This window comes from Apodemus sylvaticus, chromosome 17 (genome assembly GCF_947179515.1).
Source record: "Apodemus sylvaticus chromosome 17, mApoSyl1.1, whole genome shotgun sequence".
Classification (NCBI taxonomy): Eukaryota; Metazoa; Chordata; class Mammalia; order Rodentia; family Muridae; genus Apodemus; species Apodemus sylvaticus.
Genome location: NC_067488.1, coordinates 23,830,597 through 23,857,635, shown reverse-complemented (window position 1 = coordinate 23,857,635; position 27,039 = coordinate 23,830,597). Strand labels below are relative to the sequence as shown.

The 27,039-nt window shown below is 42.0% G+C and overlaps 1 protein-coding gene across 3 annotated transcripts in view; it reads right to left on the bottom strand.

The window, feature by feature from the left end:
• Col14a1 (collagen type XIV alpha 1 chain) overlaps positions 1 to 27,039 on the bottom strand; it is a 216,402-nt gene that overhangs the window by 103,583 nt on the left and 85,780 nt on the right. For all 3 annotated transcript variants that reach the window (XM_052160565.1, XM_052160567.1, XM_052160566.1), the window contains exons 12-19: positions 25,542 to 25,687; positions 21,267 to 21,396; positions 19,156 to 19,295; positions 9,322 to 9,448; positions 7,974 to 8,113; positions 6,868 to 7,000; positions 5,541 to 5,600; positions 4,060 to 4,211 (exon numbers count right to left, since the gene is read on the bottom strand). In XM_052160565.1, the coding sequence (XP_052016525.1) occupies positions 4,060 to 4,211; positions 5,541 to 5,600; positions 6,868 to 7,000; positions 7,974 to 8,113; positions 9,322 to 9,448; positions 19,156 to 19,295; positions 21,267 to 21,396; positions 25,542 to 25,687 (1,028 nt within the window). The remainder of the gene's footprint in view (positions 1 to 4,059; positions 4,212 to 5,540; positions 5,601 to 6,867; positions 7,001 to 7,973; positions 8,114 to 9,321; positions 9,449 to 19,155; positions 19,296 to 21,266; positions 21,397 to 25,541; positions 25,688 to 27,039) is intronic.

The window sequence follows — 27,039 nt, the reverse complement described above, 5'->3', positions numbered from 1 at the left end:
GAAGCTCTTACTTAAAATACAGATGCTACAGTCATAGCAGATGGTGCCTTTCATTTTTAAGACAACTCTGTGAAAGATGTTAGTGATTAAATGCAATGCAAATTCCACTAGGGAGCTTTGTGTCTATAATTTGTTCAGATATGTAACTTTTCTGTCTCACTCTATGAGGGCTGCCTGGATCACATATAGCAATCTGTGATTTGCAGAAGAAACTAGAGTTCATACACACTGCTGTGTTCCATCTTGCAAAATTCCATCTTCAGACCACGGTTTCCATATGGCGACGAAGAATAGCTCAGGGTTGTGTTTGTGACATCGCTTTAATTTCAATCCACTGTCACCCGATACTTTTATCAAATACAATAAAGCTAAACCTATAGAAATGTGATTGACACTCTTGGATTGTTGCAGGATTGTTAAAAGGCTGGTGAGTTTTCCAAAACTCACCCTGCTGGAGACTAAGACACACTTTAAGTAGTCCCTCTTTAGAGAAGGTTCACCAGCTGGTATTCAGTCTGCGGTTAACAGGCTATGGGATGTTAGAATCCCAAGCAGCCTTTTACAAGTATCCAATATATCTCTGCCCTAACAACAAAGCTGAGGTTGCTGTCTTTGGCACTCCGCAGGGCCATGAACCATTGTGCAAACCAATCCTTATGAAATATTGACTGACATTTTTATATGTTACAGTTCTTTCTTTTTCCTTTGAGCTTTGGTAGATTCTTTATGCCTTAAAGTACAGAAGTAATTCACATACCCTAGCTGGTAAATGTAGTTCTTCTTGTTTCCTTTTGGTTTACAATACTATGTGTGTGTACAGTTCTCCAACTTCAGTCCTATCTCATCCTATGTCTAGGATCAGGACACATTTTCTTCTTTGTTTTCATAGTATGGGTTAGCCATCCATCTTTCCTGGGCAAGCATCGTGTGTGTGTGTGTGTGTGTGTGTGTGTGTGTGTGTGTGTGTGTGTGTGTTTCTATGCACAGTTATATGTGTACAGGTATATATGTGTGTGGATGTACATGCAAATGTGTGCATGTGTGTGTGATGGCCAGAGGACAATCATGAGTATCATTCCTCAGGCATAGCTATTCTTTTTGTTTTTGAGATAGGGTCTCTCTGTGACCTGTTGTTTATTGAGTAGTTTAGGATGGCTAGCCAGCAAGCCCAGAGATCCACCTATCTCTGCCTTCCCCTGTCCCAGGGCTGTGATTACAGGAGCACCACCACACCCAGTATTATTTTTTTAAATATGGTTTAATAATGTAACTCATTCCTCATCCTTTCAAGGCAAACACTTAATTGTCTAAACTATCTCTTCACCTCAGACCTCATTTTAAGATATCATTTCATCCACATGGTTTCAAGATCTTTTGACGTGTCATTGACCTGTATCTCACTGTCCTAAACTCTCTCTCTTCTCTCTCTCTCTCTCTCTCTCTCTCTCTCTCTCTCTCTCTCTCTCTCTCTCTCTCTCTCCCTCTCTCTCTCCATATATATATATCACATCACTTATTTAATTAGCTGAAGTATTAAAATAATACATCATTGCATTTCTATAGCAGCAGCATTTGATAAAATACATCTATAGATTCTCAATCCTCAGGCCAGTCTTTTTATACATAAGTGCCTGTAAGTTACATGCACAAGTCTAATTTAATTAGAATTCACTAAAGGGGCTTGGAAGTTGAAGACTCCCACTAGGATTTCTTTTATGTGGAGGAAAACCAACGCTCCATTGCACAGTAAACTTATCAACAGTTTTCCATTTTCCTTAAAGCTCTGTTTAGCTGGGCAGACTAAGACATTTGATCATGTTTGCTTCATTTAGGTGTCCAAGTGTTTCAGATATAAATAGTGCTAAAATAAAAGAAACTCCTGAAGGGAACCCAATCTAGAAGCCGCCCAAATTAAATATTGTTATTATTTTGTTATGCAGAACTTACAGGTGCACGTGTGAGATTAAATTGTTATTTTTTCCAAATCAGCAGGAATTAGCACCAAGGAGCTAAGTGTGGTTTTTGAAAACAAAAAGCAAAGTATCTCATGCTGAGAAGTTTGTGCAGGTTCTTATTTTTAGCAACCAAATTATAATAGTGGGGTAATAATAGGAAAAATAAAATACCCAAATTACATATTTAATTGGCATGCCTAATTATAATTTTTTTAAGTTTGCCAATCATGAATCATTTGGAATGTATTTATTGTCGAAGTGAAATTACCATATAATCCAAATCATCTGGGTACCCATTAACTTTCTAAAAACACTCCCAGACCAATGGCATGAACCTGCAGACTATTCACTATCTGCAAGGTCCTGGAAGACATTGCTGTGCCAGCCTGTGATCTTTCTTCCATCACCTGGAAATATAATTTTGAGATCAAATAAATGATTTCCTTTGTAACTTAAAGGGGGTGGGGACAACGTTATTAATTAGCAATGATGAATTTTTGAGAATTCCTCCCTAGTGTGTTAAAAACGACACAGCAAAAGAAACAAATGTAGTAACGATCTATCACAGTAATAAATCGAGTCTATCTGTGAGTGAGGAGTCAAGCAGCCTCCGGACAGAAACTGAAGCACTCTCTTTTGTCTGGGCACAAGTATAAGAAACAATTTCAAAACATATCAAGTGTAACGATTAAACCAACAGATTTGATTCTCTATGTGCAATAAATATATAGGAACTGGGGAAAAAAAGAAACAATTCCAAAGGTGGCAATAGATATAAATTAAGAAAACATGGGGAGGCCATGATTAAGAATGTACCAGATTTGCCACATAGAAATGTACATAAAACAACTTTTAAAAACTGTATCACAAAGCTTTGAGAAGAGATACACCTGATTAAGTAGGAGGACTGAAGGAGCTGAAGGGGTTTGCAACCCCATAGGGAAAAAAAACCCAGTATCAACCAACCAGACTGCCCAGAGTGCCCAGGGACTAAACCACCAACCAAGGAGTACACATGGCTCCAGCTGCATATGTAGCAAAGGACGGCCTTGTCAAACATCAATGGGAGGTCCTTTGGTCCTTGGTCCTATGAAGGCTCGATGCTCCAGTGTAGGGGAATCGAGGGTGGGGAGGCAGGAATGGGTGAGTGGATGGGTGGAGGAACACCCTCATAGAAGCAGGGGAGAAGGGATGTGATAGGGGTTTATCGAAGGGGTGGGAGACAGGTAAGGAGATAGCACTTGAAATAAATGAAATAGCATTTACATATGTAAATAAATTATATATGTAAATAAAGAAAATAGCAAATAAAAAATAAAAGTAAATAAAATGAAAAAAGAAACAAAAAATTAAAAATTAAAAAAGAATAAGGGAGAAATAGTTATAAATATGCCTTAAATGAGTTGATTTGTTACTAATAATTATTAATTGATTGTTATTAATTATTAGTAATTAATCACTATATGGTTTGTGTGTGTCATAACAATTAGTAATTTCTTAAGGAATGATAATTATTTATTATTAAAATGAGTGAAAATATATCTGTTAGACCCCACATGTCTGTTTTGCTTAAAAGCTTTATAGTAGACTCCCAAGAGCAAAACAAGTTTAATACTTGCCTTGAATTTTTACATGTGCATCTACACACATGTATACAAATACACGTGTGTAATGGTTTTTTTGTCTTATCTTGATTTGGTTTGCTTTTGAAACAGGGTCTAGCTGTCTTGTCCGTTGCTCTGAAATCCCTAGGTTTAGTGATCTCCTTACATCGGCCTCCCTAGGAACTATAGGCATACACTACGATGCCTGGCCTAACGACTCTATCTGAACCCTATTTCGGTCAACAGATGTGAAACACAGCAAAAGCAATAACAGAAAAAAGCTGCAGAGGCTTGAAGCGATGGGGGGGGGGGGTCAGGTTTTCGGGTGAGAAAGGACATGGTGGCCAACAGTGAAAGTCGGATCGAGCGAGCATGTTAGTTTCTGCAGACAGGAGTCATCAGGCAAGGAGCAGGACAGCTTCTGCCCATCTCCCCAGACAGCCGTGGTAGCTCCACCAACAAAGGCTGCGGGACCCCTGGTCAGCAGGAGTTATACAGACCGTTCCCACCACTTCTTCCATAGGGTCCCCTTGGGCTGTCAGGTAGGTCACCCTAAACTGCTCCACATTGCTGTCAGAAAGGTCCCATGTGACCCGCAGGCTAGTAGCAGTTTCGTCATCTACAACCAGGTTTCTGATTCCTGTCTGGAGAACTGGAATAAATAGAACCACATATTAAAGAACTTGTAGCCCAGCATATCCCAAAATGAGAACACGGGTACCATCTACGGAGTTAGCATCCAGCACCATTCGGTGCAACCCTATGAGAGGTCGTCACGGAAAGGATCCTTGCTCATGGCTGACGGAGAACTGAAGAAAACCCACAGGACTAAACTCAAAAGGGAGCATTGTCCTCAGGACCTCATGCTCGAGCCCTCGAATTGAAATGGGCGGGGCTCGGGGCGGGGCACCGGATCTTGTCACTCCCCAGATGTGAGGCAGCACCCAGCAGCCGCCTACCTCCTCCCTGCCTCACTTAACACTACTCACTCAAGAACAGTTCCCCAGCTCAGGCTGCCTTCATCTTCCCAGCCCACACGAGGTATCTTTTCTGGTATATTTGCCTAAATTTCTTCACCGGTGTTCAATAGAACATTCCTCTCCATCTGCCAAGGTGTCTCTACCGTCACATATTCCTTTTATTTATTATTATTTTTATTCCTATACTGATTTCCCTCTTGCCCACTCTACATTTCCATTCCCCTCATCCACCACCTCATGAGAGCATTCACTGAACCTGTCTTAAATGTCACAGTGTATAGATCTTTGACACATGCCCCATCAAGTCTTGAGAAACATTGTAAACACGGCACCAAGTAGCAATGAGGCTTAACTGGTATAACTCTGCTATACTGCAAGACAAGGGGAAGAGTGGGAAATTCTCAGGTCAAGGCAGAGTTCCAGAACTCTGGTGCCAAGACAGAAAACAGGAACTATCAAGGGAAAACTTGTGTGTCCCAATAAAGAAAGCCCAAATAAAGATTAGCTGAAGGATAAACACATGAGTAAGTGGGTAACTGGGTAATGAAGAGCTGTGGTCGTGTTTTTAGATAGGGAGCGTGTTAATTAACTCAGACAACTAGTTGGAGGTGCTGAGATAAAGAGAAAAGCTAAGATGAGAGGGGAAATTACTGGTGAGGGACTAACACTGCATAAGTCAAGTCTCAGGTCCCAACAGAAATTAATGGAAGTGTTGTGAATAATCAGTTCTCCACAGAGAGTGACTGGGGCAAAGACCTCTGTGGGTGGTGCTGTGGGAATCCAGATGAAAGTAGGAAAGATAGAGAGCTTTAGTGATGGTAACTAGGAGACCAAGTGGTACACAGCGGAAGAGAAGATATAAAGTTCAAAGATTGGTGATATGTGAACTGTTCGTGACAAAGCAAGGAAAGGACATCCCTTTTCTAAATAACAACTAAAGTTAGATGAAACTAGAAAAGACAACTTGTGTTGAGGATAAACAGACCCCTGAGTGTCCTCACCTGAAGTCACAGGGCTGGTAGGTTCTACGGTTGTGGGTGTTTCTGTCCAGAAATCATCAACTGAAAGAAAATTCATTGGTTTTCAAATTATGTAAAGACAATATTCTATACATTTGCATAAAGCATTGTATAACTTATGAAGGAAATTACGCTGATATTATCTTTCTAAACAACTGACTATGATCTACAAGTAAGAACAGGTAAGCTGTAAGGCAGATTTACACACTGTTTCAGAGAATAAGGAAGATGAACTGGAAAGGCACTCGTGTCTCGTCAGAGCGCCTGAAATGACATTTACAAAATTATGCAACCTCACAATTATGTTTTTTTTTAAAATATGGGCATAGCCATGATAATTAAAGAAAACTAAATTGCAGACCAAGCTGTAAAAGGGTAACCCAAAAAAAAGACCACCCAAGAGGGCAAAGTGCTCTGGCAGGTAGTGTTTCTTCTGTATCCTGAATCTTCCAGGGGCAGATGCTAGAATGGAGGGGGTACCTGGTGCGCCGTATTCACATGCAAATGAACACACCCATCTGGACTGTCCACAAACACTGACTGCCAGTGTCTCCTGGCTTAGGGAGTTGCCTCTTCTGAAGCCATGGCCTCTTTAACACATAGTCTTTCTCCATCAACTGAAAACAGGGAGGGACTAGGCCCAGCCTCTCTGTCTCACTTCTGTACAATTCAGAAGGCTGAGCCCAGCTCTGGGGCTCCTGACAGAACTGACAGGGCTCGTCTGGATTCCCCTGTGTGGGACCACACTCTCTCTTCAGTTTATAACACAAGGATCTCCCAACTGGCCAACAAATCTTCTGAATGCCACTAAAGACAACTTAATATTTGGTTAATAATTCATTTTTAAGAAAGGATATAATTGATAGATGGTTTCAAAAAACAAGGGAATATCAGTCAGTGAGTCAATTTTGCAAAAAGTTCTTATAACCAAGACCAGCTTGGAAAATTCAAGAAACATTAGTATCTAGCTTATTTTCCATTTTAGTCATTTATGATTATAGCCACCTACCATCTATTCATCTACCTTTCCATTTTGAGTGTGGTTATGGTACAATTTAGATAGGCCAAATGTGGTGTTCAATGCTTGAGAATAAAATTTCGAGCAAGGCAGAGATGCTCAGTGCCTTTGGTGTAATGATAGTCTGAGACATTATGATGCTTCACACACGGAAGTCACTGACTGTAAGAAAATAAAAAGCCTGGAGCAACAGAGAAAAGTTGAGGCCTAATGGGGAAAGTCAGGCTGTGAGTGGGCACGGTGGACCCTGATGCTCAAACGTAAGACTTCAGTCCACACTCCAGGACTTACGCGTGGTCCCCACCGCGGTCACCACCTCACTCTCGCTTCCGTCATCAAGCACAGCTAGCAGTGAGACTTCATACTCAGTTCCAGGATCCAGGCCTTCAATGACGTATGAGTCCTGCTCTTCCTTGAGGACAACCTGAAAAGCATTAGGTGCTTAGTAACTAGGGTTACTTTAAAAGGAGATAGGGAGTGGGGGGTGGGGCGGAAAGATTGACCGTTTGGTATTGGAAAACAAAGTGGTGTGCTCTTCCCTGGAGAAGACTATTTCTCCCTCATGGTCATTACCCTGTCCACTTGGGCACATCTATTGTTGTCTTCCTTGTTCAGCTCATATTTCGGCAGCAATGTGGGTGAGTCTTTATGGGTGTAGCTTCTAACATTAATAAGAGAAACAGTCTCACAGCAAACTCCCTGATCCTTAGATTCTCAAGATCTTTCTGCGTCCTCTCCGGCAATGATTCCTGAGCCTTAGGTACACTATATAAGCATATACACATATGGTGTAATGACAATTAATGAATTAATGACACTATATAAGCATATACATGTATGGGTGTGATGACAATTAATGAAAACAGAGTCCTTAAATTTGAAAGAGACCAAGGAGAGGTTTATGGAGCATTGGGGGAGGGGAAGGTTTATGAGACGGGGAAAGACTGTAGTTATAATCTCAAAAGTAAAAGAAACAATTTTTTAAAGAAGAAAGGGGGGAGTGAAAGCTAAAACCACAAAGGAAAAATCTGTATGTAAGCAAGAACTAACTGAATAAAACAGAGGAAACCTGAATTTAAAATCAAATTACAGACCCTATTGTTTTCACTTCCCTCAACAAATATACTATTAATGCTGTAAAAGTAACATTGTAAAGTTTTATTGGCTGTTATTTGTGAGGGTCTAGGAATCTGACCTATAAAACTGAAGCCCTGGTAACAATACATCCTATAGCATTATTTGATGCGTTTGAAATGCAGATGCCGTGCCCTGCAAGCTGCAACTCCTGAACTTCTTGTCCATTTTAAAAGGAAGACCAACCTGGGTTCTCAACAGTAGGGACTCACTTCTGGGGAACGTGTTTGGGATCGGTTTCCACTGCTGTCCAGTCCACTCACCTCCTGGGTCTTCCCGCCATAAACCGGAATCCACATCAGCTTGTGCTGCCCGTCCTCAGCTGAGAGCGGGTGCCAGGTCACTCGAAAACTGTCTGTCCTCACCTCATCGATTTCCAAGTACTGCTGGGCGGGAACTTCCTCTGTGGGCAGTGGAGGAGATTGAGTTTGAGAAATGAGAAGGCAAGAAACTGAGCTCAAGCAGCTAGCTCTTGGTGGGCTGTGGGATGGGAAGGGAGCACTTGGTTTCAGAAAGCAGCGGAAGAATGGGAACATCCTGTCCGGTGTGACTTTAATGTCTGTTTCCAGTACCTTCCAACAGCATGAATTAGGGAAACCACAGAAACAACGTTCTCGAAAATGTTTCCAGTAACTCCCGAACTCTTATATTGTTGATAGTGGGTCATTTTCATAAAGTATACAAAATAAAAATGGGGTTGGGAAGAGAGGTCGGCCGTAAAGTGCTTGCCTCAGTATTTCAATCAGTCCTTGCTAGGTTAAGTTTTGGGCCCCATTATAGCACTGCTGTATCAGAGGATGGCTTTGTCAGATATCAATGGGAGGAGAGGCCCTTGGTCCTATGAAGGCTCTGTAGATGATGCCCCAGTGTGGGGAAATGGAGGCCAGGGAGGTGGGAGGGGGTGGGTGGAGGAACACCCTCATAGAAGTAGGGGGAGGGAGGATGAGATAGGGGCTACCTGGAAGGGGGAGGGGCCAGGGACTGGGAAAGGGATAACATTTAAAATGTAAATAAAGAATATATCCAATAAAAAAAATAATACTGCTATATCATAACACATTAAGTTAATTAGTATTAAAATGTCATTCCCATTGGCAGAAAACTGTCTAATGTCATTTTGGAGTTCTGCCTAATGCACCCTCACATACATGAATGGAAGAAGAGGGTGAAACTTTTACATTAAAAAATAAGAAAGGGGGTAAATAGACAACAATATATGTGATTTTTGTACATGTTTATTGTTCAGAAATTTCATAAATGAACACTGTATTTTTCTCCTCACTTCAGCTCCTCCCGGACGCCCCCACCACATCCTCCGTCTAACTTTATGTCCCTTTTATAACCCACAGGAGTCAAATCCATGCTTCCCACATGTGCGTGGGTGTAGGGAAATTAACCTTTTAAAGTGAGATGGTATTTTCTTTCCTTTCTTTATTTTGATAAAAAAAAATAATTAGCCAACGCATTAATTTAGATATTTAATTGTGTGTTCGTAACATCTTAAAAATTAATATGGATTCAAAGTTACAGGTGAGGAGGTTGCTGCAGGTTCACTAAATTCAACTAAATTAGTTGCTTACTAAATTCTTTTCAATCCAGAATAAGGCTTACCTGTGGTAAACTCTCCAACCAGAGGCAAAGACTGCCCCTCCTCGTAGATGGAGAAAATGGCAATGGAGTATTCTGTGAGGGGGGTCAAGCCTTTCAGAGGAAATGTAGTGACAGGATCAACTTCAACCTGCAGAACAGGATAGCCACAGTCTGTCCCCAATACTCTCAGACTATGCAAATCATTTTGGGATTATCTACAGTCCAACTGACTGAAAGGTTATCACCACTGCAAAGCACAACACTGACTCACTGAATGGCAAAGCCAGAGCGTATCCAAATGCATCCATCCTACCCTTACTTAGAGATCCTCAGAAGGCATGTGAGGCTTATGAGGCTGATGAAATAGCATGCAAAATTTCTAGCTAAGTGTACTCAGAGCTGACAGTCTTGGCGTCACTGTCTGGGCTCTGGAAACTAACTCCGTAGCTATGTCATACCCGGCAAGTTCTATCATAGTGGGCAGGTAACCAACCATGCAGAGAAACATTAACACCAGAGGAAACAGTACATATTCAAGTGTTCCTTTATATTTCACAGAAAGATATAATTGGGGAAATATATATTTATATATAATGTATGCATGTATACATATATGTGTGTGTGTTAAAAACATAATTGATGGGGAATATATATGTATTGTGTGCATGGATATATGTGTATATATATAATACATATATAATACAATATATGTGCATTGTGTGTGTGTATATATATATATATATATATATATGTGTGTGTGTGTGTGTGTGTGTGTGTGTGTGTGCATATATACATATGTGTGTTACTAAGTCCTAAAGAAAGGGACTAAGAATATATTATGTAAAAAGACCTTGAAGAAAGATAGCACAAAATAAAGAGGAGGTAAGGCAGGATCTGAACGACAAATCCCCACCCAGACCACCCTGAAAGGAAGAGAAAGAAAGAATGACCATGGCTTTATCATTGAGAGGTTGAGGTTGGGCTGCCAAACTGCATAGGTTGGAGATTAAATTGGAAATCATGGTTTATGGTGCCCACATCTGTGAGCTTAACATATACCTTAATTAATCCTCATCACAATACATAGTGTCTAAAAATACGATGCCTTAGTTTTGGTGGTATTCCAGAAATTTGAAGAGATAATCATAATTACTTGACAGAAGGCTTTGTCAAATTAGGGCCCACTGAAGGTAAGTGATTTCAAAAGACACTTTAACGCAACACAACACAACCTCTTATTTTACATACGGTCAATAACTAGTCTTGAAGCCTAGGCAAAGGTAAATAACTCGTTCTAAGTTTGCTCATGATAACCAATGTGACTGTGATCATTTGTATATGCTTCACCTAGGGAGTGGTGATATTAGGAGGTGTGGCCTTGTTGGAGCAGGAGTGTTACTATGGGCATGGGCTTTAATACACTCATCCTAGCTGCCTGAAAGTCAGTGTTCTAGCAGCCTCCAGAAGAAGATGTACAACTCTCAGCTCCTCCTGCACCATGCCTGCCTGCACGCTGCCATGCTCCCACCTTGATGATAACGGACTGGACCTCTTAACCTGGAAGCCAGCCCCAATTAAATGTCATCCTTATAAGGGTTGCCTTGGTCATGGTGTCTGTTCACAGCCGTAAAACCCTAACTAAGACAGTGACCATTACCAAAGCAGGAAATGTTCCTTCCCCCACTTAATTGTTCACCAACCAATGTCCAATTCAAAAGCAAACATCTCAAGAGGTCACCCTGCCCTTGTGTACTTTAGGACTCTGCCCTGTACTCCCAACAGTCCCTTGGTCTCCAGCCTCACTGGCCTGTGGCATGCTCTCCCCCTCTTCTACTTAGGGTCTTTACACACTAATTCATTTTGTCTATGACTCTACTGCTCACTTCTTTCCAAACGTCAGCCTTCCCCATTCATTTCAACGATGCTAAATGCACCTCCTTGGGTGGTTTCCCCTTCCTACATTTGTAAGCAGACGTGCTCTCTAATGCTGCTTTTCATGTTTCCTTCCTGGCCCCGGTCACACGAACCCTATGTCTGTGTCTGCTAGCATTCTATCTGATTTCTGCCTTCAATGCAAACCCCTTAGGGCTGGCCTCGGATTGGTCCCCTCCCCACTCTGTCTAACTGTTCCATAGCGTGTGACTTGGTTTCCTTTTAAGTGTCACTAAATGAACTGAGTCCAAAAGTTAAGATGGAAGCACCTCAAAAATGGTTCGTCAAAGAGAAGGACTTGTCTAAAGTAAGGAACAGTCCAGGAGCCATGTCCTTCTCTGAGGAATCAACTGTAGACCTAAAAAGAGCCAACCTGGAGAGCGGGCTTTGCTTTTACTGATGTGGAACCTGGAGATGTCGTGCAAAAGTGCCACAGACAGCTGCAGCCTTGTAGCCTCCAACTTAAGACACCTGGCAGCAGTGATGTCATTTTGGCAGCTCCATCCCAGCCAAGATCCTAGAGAAGTGCAAGGCCCCTGTGCTGACACCGCATGGCAGAGAGAAGCAGGACCAGCCACACTGCATAGCCTCAGGCCACTGCTGCTCAGTAAGACTCACCGAAAGTAAGGACCAACTCCTCCTGACTGATCAGCGATATTCTAGATGGTTCTTAGTATTTAGGGCTCCTAAGCACTGTCTACATCCACTGTCTTAAGTCATCGCCTGATCCTCACTGAGACTCCAAGGACATGAATTTCTATGCTCAATTTGAAGATGGAAAATTTAGTTAAGGATCTCTACCAAGAGTATGAAGACTAGGACCTACAACTTAGACCCAGATGTTTAGACTCAACCCTATTGTCTTAGATGTATTTTTACCATATGTTTCATTATTTATGTGCATTAAACCACAAATTTATATTTAAAATATTAGTTCAATATGCATCTTCCAAAATGATATGTATGGACTGTTTCCTGGTATTCTGAACGCTTTAGGTAACTATAGGAATCAACATATATTATTAATTCAGATCCCCTTTTCCTGCCTTCCCTTACCACACTCCAAGTACTTATAAAAATGACTTTCCAAAGAAGAACCTAAGGCTAAGGAGTGTAACTAATTTCTTCTGAGCCATAAAACTTTTAAATGGTAGATCAGTGTCACCTTAACTTTCCTTTTAACTCTCCACTCTGTGACAAATGGGAATCTTGTATGGCTATCAAAACTACACGAAAATGAAATCCAATTTGCTAGTTTCACTGAGAGTCTAAATGGGAAAATGCATATAACCATAAAATCATCTATTGTATATGTAGTACAGGCATCTGTTAAAAAGGATTCTGCTCATTTGCTAAAGGATCTTATTTACCACTTAAAAGACTGTAATTTGTATAAATGCCGAATTGATTAACTTCATCAAATAAAAAGCTTTGCGTGTCTTTTGTTACTTTTCTTGTGTTGTTGGGTGGGGGAGGACTATATAACTGAGAATCACCTTCAGGTCCTTCTGTCTCATAGAATACAAGCACATGCTACTCTGCCTGGTTACGCAGTGCTGGAGAGTGAACTTCGCTTCCTGAGAAATATCTCACTCCAGCCTATAGGACCATACAATCTTAACGATCACCTTTGAAACTGAAGCTACAGGTAGAACCACAGGACATACGAGAAGACTTTTAAGAAAGGACAAGAATGACTATGAGGTCACTGTTTTTGCAACTAATGTGAGAAGAACTTTATTAAAAGTTTAACTATTATTTCCCTTCAGCCTAATTTGGGGGTGGAGCGTATGAAGAAAGAGTAGTGCTGAGCAGGGAGAGATGTGGGTTCTACCACTGAGGCTTGGCTGTTGGAAACTGACATCTCGCCGTCTAAAAATGGTGGTTTTGCCTTAATAGCGCTCAGTGGCAGCACTTAATTCTCTCCCACTTCTTAAGTCCTTTCACAGTAAATGCTGAGATGGTTTCTAGACTTCAGCCCCTGCTTTACTGGCATTTGGTTGTATAAAGAAAGATGTATTAAATTTTCTCTGTAGAACACTCAGTACAGGACATGGCTAGTGGTAGTGACTCCGTTCTGTTAGATCCATTAGCATCATCAACCATCACTATCTTCCAGCCTTCCGGAGTCACTAAACCTCACAGCGGGTTAGGGAGAAGGCTCAGTGCTGGAGATAGAACAGTCGAAACATAAACGCACTAATCTTCCTTGGTATCCTAGCAAAGCTGTCATAGTATAGTTGAGTGCCCAAGTCTTAGCTCCAGAGAGGACACATACTATTTCCTTTTCTGTGACACAACCAGATGTACATTAAGGCCTTAGGTCTTCCTTCCAACCTTTGCAACCACACACGATTCCTGGAAAGTAGTAGGCATGTTTGACCTTCATCCCAAATGTCTGGGTGACCTGGTGGATCAGTTGAAGCTCTGGAGTGTATTCTGAGGGACTAGGACTCCCATGCCTGCACCAAGCTGCAGATGCATCATTCCATTCCAGACAAAGAAATATGAAATACAGTTCTCTACCCCCCCCCAATAACCATCAAACTCAGATAATTTCTATGCAGTCATACTCAGTGTTGGGGAGGGGAAATTAGCCCAGACTAGCTTTAGTTGCATGCTAATAAGGTAAGCTGTCCTCTGATTGACGTTTTAGGGAGAATCCCATCTTATGCCTATGGAGTTTCTGCCTCGTCTACTGTATCCTTCTATCTCATCTCCCTGTGAGGAATGGCATTGACCTAAATAGAATGAAAACTCTTTCCTTGGAGTCCACGGGCCCCATTTTCTCTAGGCCTATTTTGACAGCTCTCCATTGTCAAAGACCATGGACCTCCTCCTGAGGTCATGTTCTTAATTATAGGCTGCCCTTTTGGAAGCAGCGTAATCCTTAAGTAACAAACTCAGGAGCTAGAGCCCCAGGTCCACCCAAGCAGTCCCCGGAACTCTTCAATACGGCTCCTCTTACTCTCTCCAGCCTGCCCTGGATACCCTGCCAGTGTGTCAATCCCTAACACACACACCCGAGTTCCCTGCACCTCCCCCCTCACAGGTCAGTCCTGGTAGAACTCACGGTCATCACTGGGTAGCCTCTTGGTCTCAGCCCTAGGATTTTATTTTCTTGGGCAAGGCATTGATCTGGGAGAGAATTCACTTTCCCATGCTTACTGAAGCTTCGGTTGGATTTCAGTTTACTAGATTTCTGAGAGTATCAAATGTCTGGGGGTGGGGAGGGGGTTGAACCAGATGAATCTCCACTGTGTTGGCAAGTTTCTCACCAAGTTTCTGTTTGTCCTGGAAATTCTGAATGTTTTTCATCATCATCTGCTCTGGAAGCTCCTTGACGAGAGGTCAGCTCCCAACTGCTCCCTCAGCACAAACTTCACCAAGAAGGCAGCCAAGCACAGCCTCAAGAACCTGGCTGCATCTCCCATTTCTTGTTTTCTTTTAGAACTGGTAACTTGTTCATTCACTTACAGGATTAATTCAACGTTTGGATTTTTTTTTAACTCTTAAGAACTCCCAGGGCAGGATGTTTGAATCTCACTCAGAAGGGAAACTAAAGTAGTCATTGCAGGTGGGTGGAGGGAGGGAACTGGGTGGAAGAAGGGATAAGGAGAGGAATGGGGGTGGGGAATCAGGAGATTGAATGGGAATCGGCAGTGGAGGGACATTTCTAGGATGTTCCAAAGACCAGACTTCAGGGAGGCCCCAATGGAATCTATGCGGGTGACTCCAGCTGAGATTCCTAGCAGTGGGGGATGTGAAGCCTGAATCAGACACCTCCTGTAGCCAGGCAGGACTCCCAGTGAAGGGATAAGGACACCCACTCACCCACAAAATCTTCCTGCAATCCAAAGTCTGTCCTGCTACAAGAAGTGCAGGAACAAAGATGGAGCAGAGACTGAGGGAATGGCCAACCAATAAGCGGCCCAACTTGAGACCCATCCCACCGGCACGAACCAATCTCTGCAACGCTTGCAGCCCAGAGCCTAGTGTAAATACCCTGTGAGAGGCTCGCACAGCCGTGGGCTGAAACCGATGTAAAGATCCACGGCCAAACATTATTTGGAGTTTAAGGAGTCTTGTAGAAAAGTTGGGGGAAGAATTGAGGAATCCAGAGGGGATAAGGACTCCACAAGAAGACGAACAGAATCAACTGGCCTGGATACTTGGGGCCTCTCAGAGGCTGAACCATCAGCCAAAGAGTGAGCATCGGCTGGGCCTAGTATCGCTCCCCCCTGCACCCTCCCAGAACATATGTACCAAATGTGCACCTTGGTCTTCATGTGGGTCCTGCTACAACTGCAACAGGGATTTACACTGAATCTGTTGCCTGCCTGTGGATCCCATTACCCTAACTGGGCCATCTTGACTAGCCTCAATAGGAGAAGATATGCCTAGACCTACAGTGACTTGAAGGGCCAGGGTCGGTTGGTGTCCAGGGGGGACCTCCTCCTTCTTAGAGATGGAGGGAAGGGAGGTGGGGGAGGGACCATATGAGAGGGGAACTGGGTGGGGGGAGCTATGGGAATGTACTGCAAATGAATAAATTAATTAATGGGAAAGTGTTTGCTTGAGAAACAATAAATTCTTCAACTATTTTAATGCAAATAAAGGCAGCTTCTATTTTATGTACAGGAAAAATAGATAGATAGATAGATAGATAGATAGATAGATAGATAGATAGATAGATAGATAGATAGATAGATAAATCCTCCCAGAGCTGGTTGTATAGCTCAGTGAATAGCTGTGCTTAGCTTGCACGAAGCCCTGGGTTCTTTTTCCAGGAAAGGCATTAAACTGGGTGTGGTAATTCACAGCTATCATCTTAGCTCTTGGAAATTGGAGTCTGGAGGACCAGAAGTTCACAGTCATCCTCGGCTCCATAGCCAGCTTGAAGCCAGTCCAGCATGCATTATTTCCAATTTAGGTCAGTTAAGGGTGATTTAAAAAAAAAATCTGGACTCATTGGAAAATGATTTAAGCAGAGACATATTTTTCCAGTATAGACTGGTTATTGTTTATAGTATGCTTGCCACATCACCAATTTCATGTAGCCTAATCTTATGTCAACCAAGAAACTTGGAAGCCTTTGGTTCAAAATAAAACATTTCAGTGAAGCCAAAAAAGAAAAGAAGAAGAAGGAGGAGGAGGAGGAGGAGGAGGAGGAGGAGGAGGAGGAGGAGGAGGAGGAGGAGGAGGAGGTCAGGGTAAGGAGAAGGAGGGGAGAGGAGGGGAGGGAAGGCGGGGCAAGATACAAAGAAAGAAATCCCATTGGTCGAACAGTGAAAGGCCTTAGATTCAGCTTTCAAGATCATCCCACTGAAAAGGAAGACTCTGACTCTGACCATCTACGTGTGCTGATTTCCTGGGTCTTTAAAAACTTCCTTCCTACCAGTGCAGATATGGCTTGTTTCTTCTGAGGTAGTGGTTTTCATGGGGCAGGAAATTACTCTGCATTCTGCCCATTACTGATGCACTGAGAGACCCTATGCAGACAAAGAGTACTGGCCTTTAAGGGATGCTTTTCCAAGGTCTTTGAAGTTTTGAGTCAAGAGCTCCAAGTTTTTCATTCTCACAAACTCCTTAGATCAATTCTCTCCACATGTCCTAAGTTGCATGTAATTCTGTATTTCTAAAGATTTTATCATTCCATCCAAAATGTATCCAGTTGGCTCAGTGGCTGTGCTCTTTTTACTTTCTGGATAGCAGGAAGAAATTTCTAGCTCGCTACAATCCAGATGACTACAAAGCTATTAAGCAATATACTTCAATTTTTAACTTGAGAAACTATGTGTAAACATAGGAATCATGAAGTATGTGCTCAGAAGCCCCACGATCTGATAAGAACACCTCCTCTCTCAATGTCTGCATAGCAGGTGCTGAGATGGGATGTGCCTTGGGCGGCCATACATCCCCACCACACTAATTGCCACCTCATCTGTTGTCCCTGTCACTGGTCTTAGCTAACTGGTCTTGACTCATTGTCTTTCTTTCAGCACATATGGATTGAGTTAGCTTGAAATGTCAGAAACACAGCTGAAGATGCATCTCTTTGCAGTTGTGTCTAACTCTACACTTCAATTGCCACGATCCTTGTGTGCATGTTATGTGCTTGACCCTCTTATACAGATAAGTGTGCAACTTTTGGGAGAATAACTCCTGTATTACTAGCAATAACAAAACAACTGTAGCTCAGGGATTTTTTTTATTTTAGTTGCTTTACTGCTCTGGGTTCTTGCCTTAAAAAACAAAAACAAAGCAACTTTCCACCAATGACCCCAGATTTATTGGAAATATTTACTCTTCAGATTTATGTCGGTTGAGGGGAAGGGTTGAATGTTCTCTGTCCAGGTTAGAAAGTGTGTCCCTGTTGATAGTCTATTACACAACAACTCTGATGAGAGTGTGCACTGCAAAATATTACTTCCATTTAATTGTAGAAGAAAGTTTGTCCCAACATATGAAAATACTTATTTTACTTGGTCAGAAAATAGAAATGATGTAACCCAACATAGTTCCCTCTTTTTCTTAGCTTCCTGGACCAAGATAAGCAAAAATAAAACAACAACTGACAAAATCCTTGCTATCTTGCTAGAACATATTTCTAAGGAAAGAATTCCTAAATGTATTAGTCAGCACACACAAGATTCTATAGTTTCTTGAGTTTAGCAAGTTCTATTATTTCTGAGTATCTTCCTATGAAAGCTCAATTCTATTCTAAATCAGAATTTAGTTGTAAATTCATCAACCTAGAATATTTGAAACAGAAACCTAGAGTCTCTGTTTACTCAAGAACAGAAAGATAATCCAAACTTTGGGTCAGTTTGTTAAATTCACGGATACATACACTTCCCAACTTCTGTTTAACCTGCATATTCTGTTCTTCAGAGATAGTCAAGCTGGTGGCCAGCTCCCATCTACAGGCTCCTCTTACATGTCTGCCAATCTGACCAGTTTCTTCCCACAGTGAACTGGATTTAGGCAGAAATTTCTGACATTTTCAATCAATGGAGTATGGCAATGATGATATCAAATGTCTCTTTAAGATGCGGGCTTCTTATAAAGTTCATACTTTTGTACAAGTTTCCTAAATGCTGTGATTATATATGTGTACGTGTGTGTGACCATGCCTGACTTTAGACTTCTGAGTCTAGATTACAGAAGCTGATACAATTCCATTTGGTACTTTCTCTGTCCTTTGGACATGTGTCATGGGACTCTCAAGCCAACACTCCTGAAGCTGGGTGCCAGAGGCTTCACATGAAGAGAAAGCTCAGAGATGTAGACGTCAGTACTAGCTATCAGCTGCACCATCCTCCCTAGACCATGCTCTGACATGTAAAAGTTCACTGAGAACATGGCAGCTCAGGCCCGTTCACGTGTCAGGACAGTCATATATCCAATTCCCACCTTCTGAGGCCCATGAACTATGAAAGGAAATTAGTGTCATATATAATAATTACATATTATGCTATGAGCATTGTTGATTTGCCGAAGTTCAAGGACAATTTTATTAGTTTAAAAGATGCTCTCCGCCCCCTAGGCAGACAAACAACATCTCAGCAGCTGCATGGAGGAAAAGATGTCAGCAACATGACAGCAGGCAGCACACAGCAGGGAGTGGGACTTTAGGGATAGAGGAAGGCAGCCCCTAAGTATCAGAAAAAAATGCATACTTACATCTTGGTCAGCATCCAAAAGAAAAAGACAGACAGAGGGAGGAGAGAAACTTGTGTCGTTCAGAGTCAGACAAGGGGCAGACCCAGCTGAGGCTCAAGACTGCTTAGTTTGTAGGGACTGCACTAGATGACGGGATATTAGCATGCTCTAATTAGCTCATCCCACTAGGCTTTGACGAAGAAGCCATGATGAACAACTACACAAGAAGCTTGAAAGTTATCACGGCCCACAACTTACCTCGTTGATTTCTGTCCCATCTGCACTGGTGTACACGATTCTGTAACCACTGATCTTTCCCGATGTGGGGTCCCAGGTTAACCGAGCACTGTTAGAGCCAACATTCGAGATCCTCAGATTTCTTGGTGGGGCTAAGGGTACTAAGGGTCAGAGCAGAGTGAAAACTTTAAACAGCTAAAAATCATTTAAAGTCAGTGCAACACAAGAAACGGCTCCCTTGACACTCAGGAGTCCTTCTCATGGATGATATAATCCCAAAATACGTGATGAACACTCTCATAAAGATCAACAAAGTTACCTAATTAACAGAGAAGCTCTTGTAGAGAGTGAAGGGCAGAACAAAGTTATACATGCTTAGGAATAGAAGGAAGCAAGGTCTGGGAAACTCACTGTGTCTTTTTGCAGAGTGCATGTTATAAATAAGAAACCAATGGCTCAAAAACAAGACACCTGCTGGGCGGTGGTGGCGCACGCTTGTAATCCCAGCACTTGGGAGGCAGAGGCAGGTGGATTTCTGAATTCGAGGCCAGCCTGGTCTACAAAGTGAGTTCCAGGACAGCCAGGGCTACACAGAGAAACCCTGTCTCGAAAAAAACCCAAATCAAAAAAAAAAACCAAAAAAACAAAAAAACAAACAAACAAAAAAAAAAAAAAAAACAAGACACCTAAAACTAAGTCTGAGCTCATCCACTCAACTCTCGTGTGTGTGTGTGTGTGTGTGTGTGTGTGTGTGTCCATGTGCAAAAGGAAGAAGGTGCTGTCTACCTGCATACAAGGATAACTTTGGGAACTGTCATGAGCTTTCCCCAATTTTTAAGTGCACAAAGTGCCACTGATGAGATAACCCCTTTGAGTCTAACAAGTTCCATCTTATCTCGTTAAACTGTAATGTTAGACTATTTCTCTGTTAAAATCAACAGAGTAAGAGCCTTGGAGACATACAAGGCCACCTTTCTGAACTTCTTCTTATCTCCATTGGATAATGTCCTCAATCCCGATGGTCAAGGTTTCCATTACATCCACGCACACAGATTTCAGACATTGCAGAACTCTTGGGAGTTAGGGATCATTTTTATACTTCAGGAGCTATTACAAAGTGTAGGACATAAAATAAAATGATATGATCAAGCCTCATGCATGCTTAGCCTTACATCATTCCAGAACCCAATTACATTTTGGTGACAGGGCAGGAAAAAAGTCTATTTTCCTTAAAACATAAAAATGCCATTTGGGGACATTTTGAAATGATTCTCCCTTCTTCCCTCTCTCATTCTCTCCCTCCAGCTACTCATCATAGGCAAATGAGTATTCTTTGAGACAGACAGTTGGGTGGTTTGGTTTGGTTTGGTTTTTTTTTTTTTTAACAGATAGCTTCCACAAATACCTTGAGTGGTATAGAGATAATTTCTGATGCAAATTATTTTTTCTTCTTCCAGATGTGATGTTCTAATTAGTGTTCTGAAGAGCAGGATAGTATAGCTTGAACTAACAAAGAATGGGTGTGGGAAAACATCTTTATCACTAAACTTCTATGATGTTTTTGCCTCAAGTTGAGTGGCCAAGTCCAAGCACTGTAGATATTGGGCCTACTCATCTCTTTCCAAGGACAGGTGATTCCTGCATTCTCATAAGACTCAAAAGATGGATAGAGCCATGTTTAGTGGCCGATGGCAAACTTTGATAGCATACCATAATAGTTCATCTATTATCATATTTTCAAAGCATAGATATACTTTTTTCTTAAAATGTTTTGAACAATTTACTTAAAATTGGCCTCCTAGATGGAATATATCACTGTGGTGTACCACTTGTCTAGCACACATGATGCACTACACCAGAAAAGTAAAAATTAGCCTTCCTACTAAAATTTTATTTAAAGACCAAACGCAATAATAAGGGACTCGTGGAAGGACAGCAGACATTTTTAGAAGAAATATTAATTTATTCGAGTATAAAACAGACATTGAGTAACTGCATATTTTCACGTGGGCTGACTCTTACATCCACCATGTCGCAGATAAGACACTGTTTTCTTCCTTTACTGAAAGAACAGACAACATTTCTTCGGGCTTTAGTGATAGCATCTCATGCGAATCCCTGCCCCTACTCACGGGTTGTCTCTTGTGCTGTAGCAGGATCGCTGGCCTCTTCTCCAAACATGGCATACACAGTGACTGTATATTCTGTATTGGGGAATAGCCCACTCAGTTCAATGTCTGTGTGTGTCTCTCCGATTTTCATCTGAAAAGGACACATGCAATTAGTTCATTTCCCAGTGTGTGTGTGTCTCTCTCTCTCTCTCTCTCTCTCTCTCTCTCTCTCTCTGTGTGTGTGTGTGTGTGTGTGTGTGTGTGTGTGTGTGCGTGTGTGTTATTTGCTCCAATAAGAGTAGAACTGAGTAAACGTGGCACTCCCTAGAATGAAACTGTGTGTCTCCTCACGGTTTAGCCAGAATTATGTGTCTCTGAGTTGTTTTACATTGGAAGCTGATAATATAGAACCCCAGAAAACTGAGTGTTCCCCCCCCCCACGCTGTGTTGGGATAATGCTTTACAGCTGGACAAAGGGTAACTGTAGCCAGAACAGCCTTGCTGCCTGCTCCCCCAGGAAAGTGGGGCTGAAACAGAATTAGACATATTCTCTAGATGTTTGCCTCAGAGCGGCGTGCTGAAGGCAAGGCCAAATGGGCATTTGTTACTGCCTGCTAATTCTAACCAGTCCTCGGGCTGGATGCCCGGTTCTGCTCCGAACTCAATTGCCCTGGGCCAGTTTTGTCACTCCATTTACCAGGGAGACCATCTGGAAAAACTGCAAGTCCCTTCAGGTACTCAGAAGAGATAGGCTTAGCATGACAACCAATTTGTTAACTTTTCTCCTGAACCTGGGATAACTTTTTCGGCCTTTGAACTTTGTCAAACTGCATATAGGCTTTCTCATGTGACAACTGGGCATCAAATGTCTGACAGACAGTTTTATGTTTTAGAGGGAAGAAAAATCCCCCACGGTCTCCAGTTGCACAATCCTAGTTAATGCTGAACTATCGGAACACACACAAATGTACACAGATAACAATATATCTGGTATAGCTCTTACTCGGAGTTAATAACTATGAAAAATGCGTCCTATACAATTCAGATTATCTTTTTTAGAAAGGTCTAATGTATACCAATACGTTTCTCTGTAGTCCTAGCTCTGCCTGACACATCCGTCCTAATACTGATGAAAAACTAACTGCTCTAACTTAACTTTGTGTGTTTGTATGTATCCATACCTGCTGGGTTTCATCAACTTGCCAAAAACTTATCCATATCTGGGAAAAGAGAATCTCAACTGAGAAAATTCCCCTTGCTAGACTGGTCTGTAAGCAAATCTGTGGAGCATGTCTTAATTAATGATTGATATGGAAGGGCACATCCCAATGTAGGCTGTGCTGCTCTTGGGCAGGTAGCCCTAGGTTTTAAAAGAATGCAGAGCAAGAAAGCCATTAAGCAGCATTCCTCCATGGCCTCTACTTGAGGTCTTGCCTCAGGGCCATACCTTAAGATCCTGCCCCGACTTTGATGATGCACTGTAATATAGAAGCGAGAGCCACATAAATCCTTTACTCCACAAGTTGCTTCCATTTGTGATGTGTTATCATAGTAACAGAACTAACACAACAGTTCTTATCAATGTTCAGTTTTATAGAGCCTAAGAATATACACAAGCAAGCCCATATTAATATAATCTTGCTGCTACATGGAGACACCACTGTCATTAGTCATGCTTTTATGGTATTCTTTGATATAAATACACCCATTTAGGGAGACCATGGTTGGTGTTGACAGTGTTCTGTCACAACAAGTAAAATTTCATTCTTGCAAACTGAGTTTAGTGACATACACTTGAGAGGTAGAAGGAGGAAGATCAAGGTTATCCACACTAAACAGCCCATTGAGAGGCCATCCTGGCCTATAAGATAGTGTGTGTGTATGTGTGTGTGTGTGTGTGTGTGTGTGTGTGTGTGTGTTTATAAGAGAGACAGAGATAGACTGAGACAGACAGTGAGAGAGGGAGAAAACACTCTTGTAAGATAGTACCCTCTCATCCTACATCTTTAAAACAGTACAGATGAGGATGTGGAGATGGCTCAGCAGTTAAGAGCACTGACTGTTCTTTCAGAGATGCTGAGTTCAATTCCCAGCAACCACATGGTGACTTACAACCATCTATAATGAGATCTGGTGCCCTCTTCTGGTTTGCAGGTATACATGCATATAGAACATTATATACATAATCAATAAATAAATCGGTTTATTTTTTAAAGTACACATATTCAACATGTCAAATTATTGTGCAGAGCAGCTGTCTTATCAGGAATGACAGCATGCCTGAACGGGTGGGCGCTGTCTTGTTCTCCCACGCTCACTCTGCTTGGTGCTATCATCCTTTAAAGACGGCGGTTGTCAGCTAGAATCCTTCCATTTCTATTTTCTCTTGAGTCTTAGCATCTTTCCAGCTCCAAATGTAAAGCCTTCTTCTGCTAAAGTGAACTTCAGACCAACTTTAGATGCGAGTGGAAAGAAACAGTCTAAACCATAAAAACAAGAGAACACATGTCACTGAAGCTTGTCCTTGAGACTCAGAGTCACCATACTCTACTTCCACAGAACTGGGTTATCTGAGGCAGGCCTTTGGACAGTTGGAGAATTATGTTGCAAACTGCCTCTCTTCTCTCGTCCATATCCAGAAGCGAGGTGTCTACCTGAGTGGCATGGAATGGTCTCTTTTCCCTATTATGGCTACGCTACAGAAGTTGCTCCTGGTACATTAAAATTCCTACACTAAATCAGTGTCAATTAAATATTTATAATTTTGAATGGAAACATCAAAGAACCCCATTGAGCATGGGGAAGTCCCTCAGACAGAGACTGCTGCATGGGCAAGAGGACTTGAGTTCAGATCCCACAAGCCATGTGAGAACCAGATCGGGTGGTGCATCATGGGATCCCGGAGAACCCAAGACAAAAGGATGCCAGGGCTCTCTAAGTCCAGTCCAGTCTAGTTTGCGAGCCCTACATTCAATGAAAGACACTGTCTCAAAACAGTACTGTGAAAAATGAATGAGGAAGGCACCCAAAGTAAATCTCTGCCCCCAACACACACACACACACACACATACACACACACACACACACATACACACACACACACATACACACACACACATACATACACACATACACACACACACATACACACACACACACACACACACACACACACACATACACACACACACACACATACACACACACACAAATTCTTATCCAAGAGACATGTTTATCTGCCTCTCAAATTATAAAGACAAAACCACATAGTTACTTATAAACTATATGAGGTAACATATATAAACTTTCTCTAGAGCCATCTGAGAATATCTAGTATTTAAAAAAAAACAAAAACAACTTTTGAAAATCAACTCTAAGTAACTGGGCCAATCATGCAAAAACACAAGGCAGGGATGCTAATATTAAACACTATGTACTGAATAAGATATCTCTATGTCCAACAACATGAAATTAATTAAATATAACTTTTACAAATCAATAACAAAATGCAATGTTTAAATCTACGGTGTAAAATACCCCTTAATGGAATGGGAAGATACTCACAATAGATGAAATTAAAATGATTGTCTAGAAAAATGTCTTCACTTGGCAGATTACAATGCACTGAAAGGAGCCTGGAGAGACGGCTCAGTGGTTAAGAGTGCATCCTGCTCTTGTAGAGAAGGTTGGTTTCCAGCACCCACATGGGGGTGGTGGTGGTCACAAGCACCTCTAACTCCAGCTCCAGGGGATCTTACACGCTCCTCTGACCCCCTCAAGCATCTGCACACATACACACACACACACACACACACACACACACAAGCACTGACATAATTAAAATTATAAAACAATGTTTTAAAAATATGCTAAAGGGATGGGAGGGTGGAGCTCGGGGTGAAGCGCCTGCCTAGTATGTGTAAAGTCCTTGATTTGATTCCTAGAATCATAAAAGGAGTAAGGAAATGGGAGAGAGGAAAACAGAATGAAAGGGAAGTCAAAGAAAATAGAATACAAGACATAGAAAGACTGTAAATGAAATGTCATCAGAAAGGCCAAGAAAGTGTCTCAGCGGCACAATTTGCCTAGCATGTGGGGGGATCCTGAGTGTAAGGCTTAGCCTGGCAAACTAATGTACAACTGGCCTTTTGTAAATAGCCTTGTATAGGTAGTATGATTACCACCTATGTCTTTATTTTGACAACTTGAATTTTCTGAATGTTACATTATTTTTACAATACAAATTTTATCTGGAGGGCAAAGGCCCGAGGGCCACAGTTGAGAGCCAGGAGTTACCTCTTTCTCATCTCCAGCCAGACCTTCTGTGAGAGGAGCGTAGAGGATCAGATAGCCTGTGGCGCCGGGCACCGCATCCCACCTGAGGCGCATACTGTTCTCAGTGACGTCATACAGCTCCAGGTCGGAAGCCATGGGTAAGGACACTGCAAGAAGAGGCTCTCTGTAATTCTCATATAATACTGCACGTGAGGGGAAAAAATCAACTAAGAAGAAAACACGATGCCAGGTATTCCAGGCCATGCTAATAATCCCAGCATTCAGAAGAAGGCAGGAGGATTGTTTCAAGTTCAAAACCAGCCTGGGGAACTGAGTGACACCCTTTCTCAAAATATAAAATTAAATTAAAAAACAATGCCGGCCGTAGTTCATATTTCAAGGGTTGGAAGAAAGGGATTAGGAATAAAGCTCTAGGTCAAAGCCTTAAGTGTGAACATCACACTGGTGGAAAAGATGATTTTGCTCTTTCAGGGCACAGCTGTAAATCCCTCAAGTATGACCGCACCTGCTTCTTAACCACATTCTCAAGTCCATCACTGCGCTGACACTTTCAACTCTCGCCCGTGTTTCCTCTGGAGTCTCGACAAGACTTCATGGCACTAACATATGCAAATGTCCCAATGTCCCTACTTTGCAGACTCGGCTTGTACTGAAGACTCCATGAGCGGGGACACAGCCACTAGACTCTTTCTGCAAAAGGAAACTGTCTGGGGGAGTGGAAGGGAGGCAGCTGGGGATGACAGGATGGGAATGTGAGGAGAGGAAGTGGATGATTTAGGGAAAATGGGATGCATATGTATGAAAATACCACAATGGAAACCATTACTTCATATGGCAACTTAAAACTAATTGTAAAAAGAGAAAACATATTTCTCCAAAACAGAAGCATCGACACAAGCCTGTCAGATCGCTGTCAGTCAAAAGCCAAGCACTGCATGTAGGAAAAGCACCATGGTCCTGGGATGTAGTATTCAGTGTTGTTCACACAGTTATTGCTTGGTGAAATGCATACGATTTAGGCCACTTTGGCATAGCACTCAAGATGTAATAAGAACACAGTTTTTCAAGTGACTAAATAATTGTTGTTTTACGATTGTCTCTTCTTAGGATTCTGAGTATGTACCTGATGCGTACATGTATGTGTGTGTGCATGTAGTATGTGCATGTGTAATTGTGATCAACCCTGTGAAGGGACTGTCAGTATTCAGCCGCTCATCTAAATTATGAGGAGATGAATATTGAGGGGAATGCACTGTGATTCCCTCACTATTTCCCTGGGGGAAAGAAGTCCCTGAATTTCTCAATTCTGACTAACAAATTTGGCACAGCTCTTGGTTCGAAGTAGATATTTGCTAAAAATATGTTTGTTGTATGAATAAATGAATGAATGAATGAATCTGACTCCTTCGCCACCACAGTTGCCCTCCCTAAAACATGCAAGACATTTGTAAAATCCATTCCATACACACATCTGGAAAGCTGCAACTGCAGCACCATC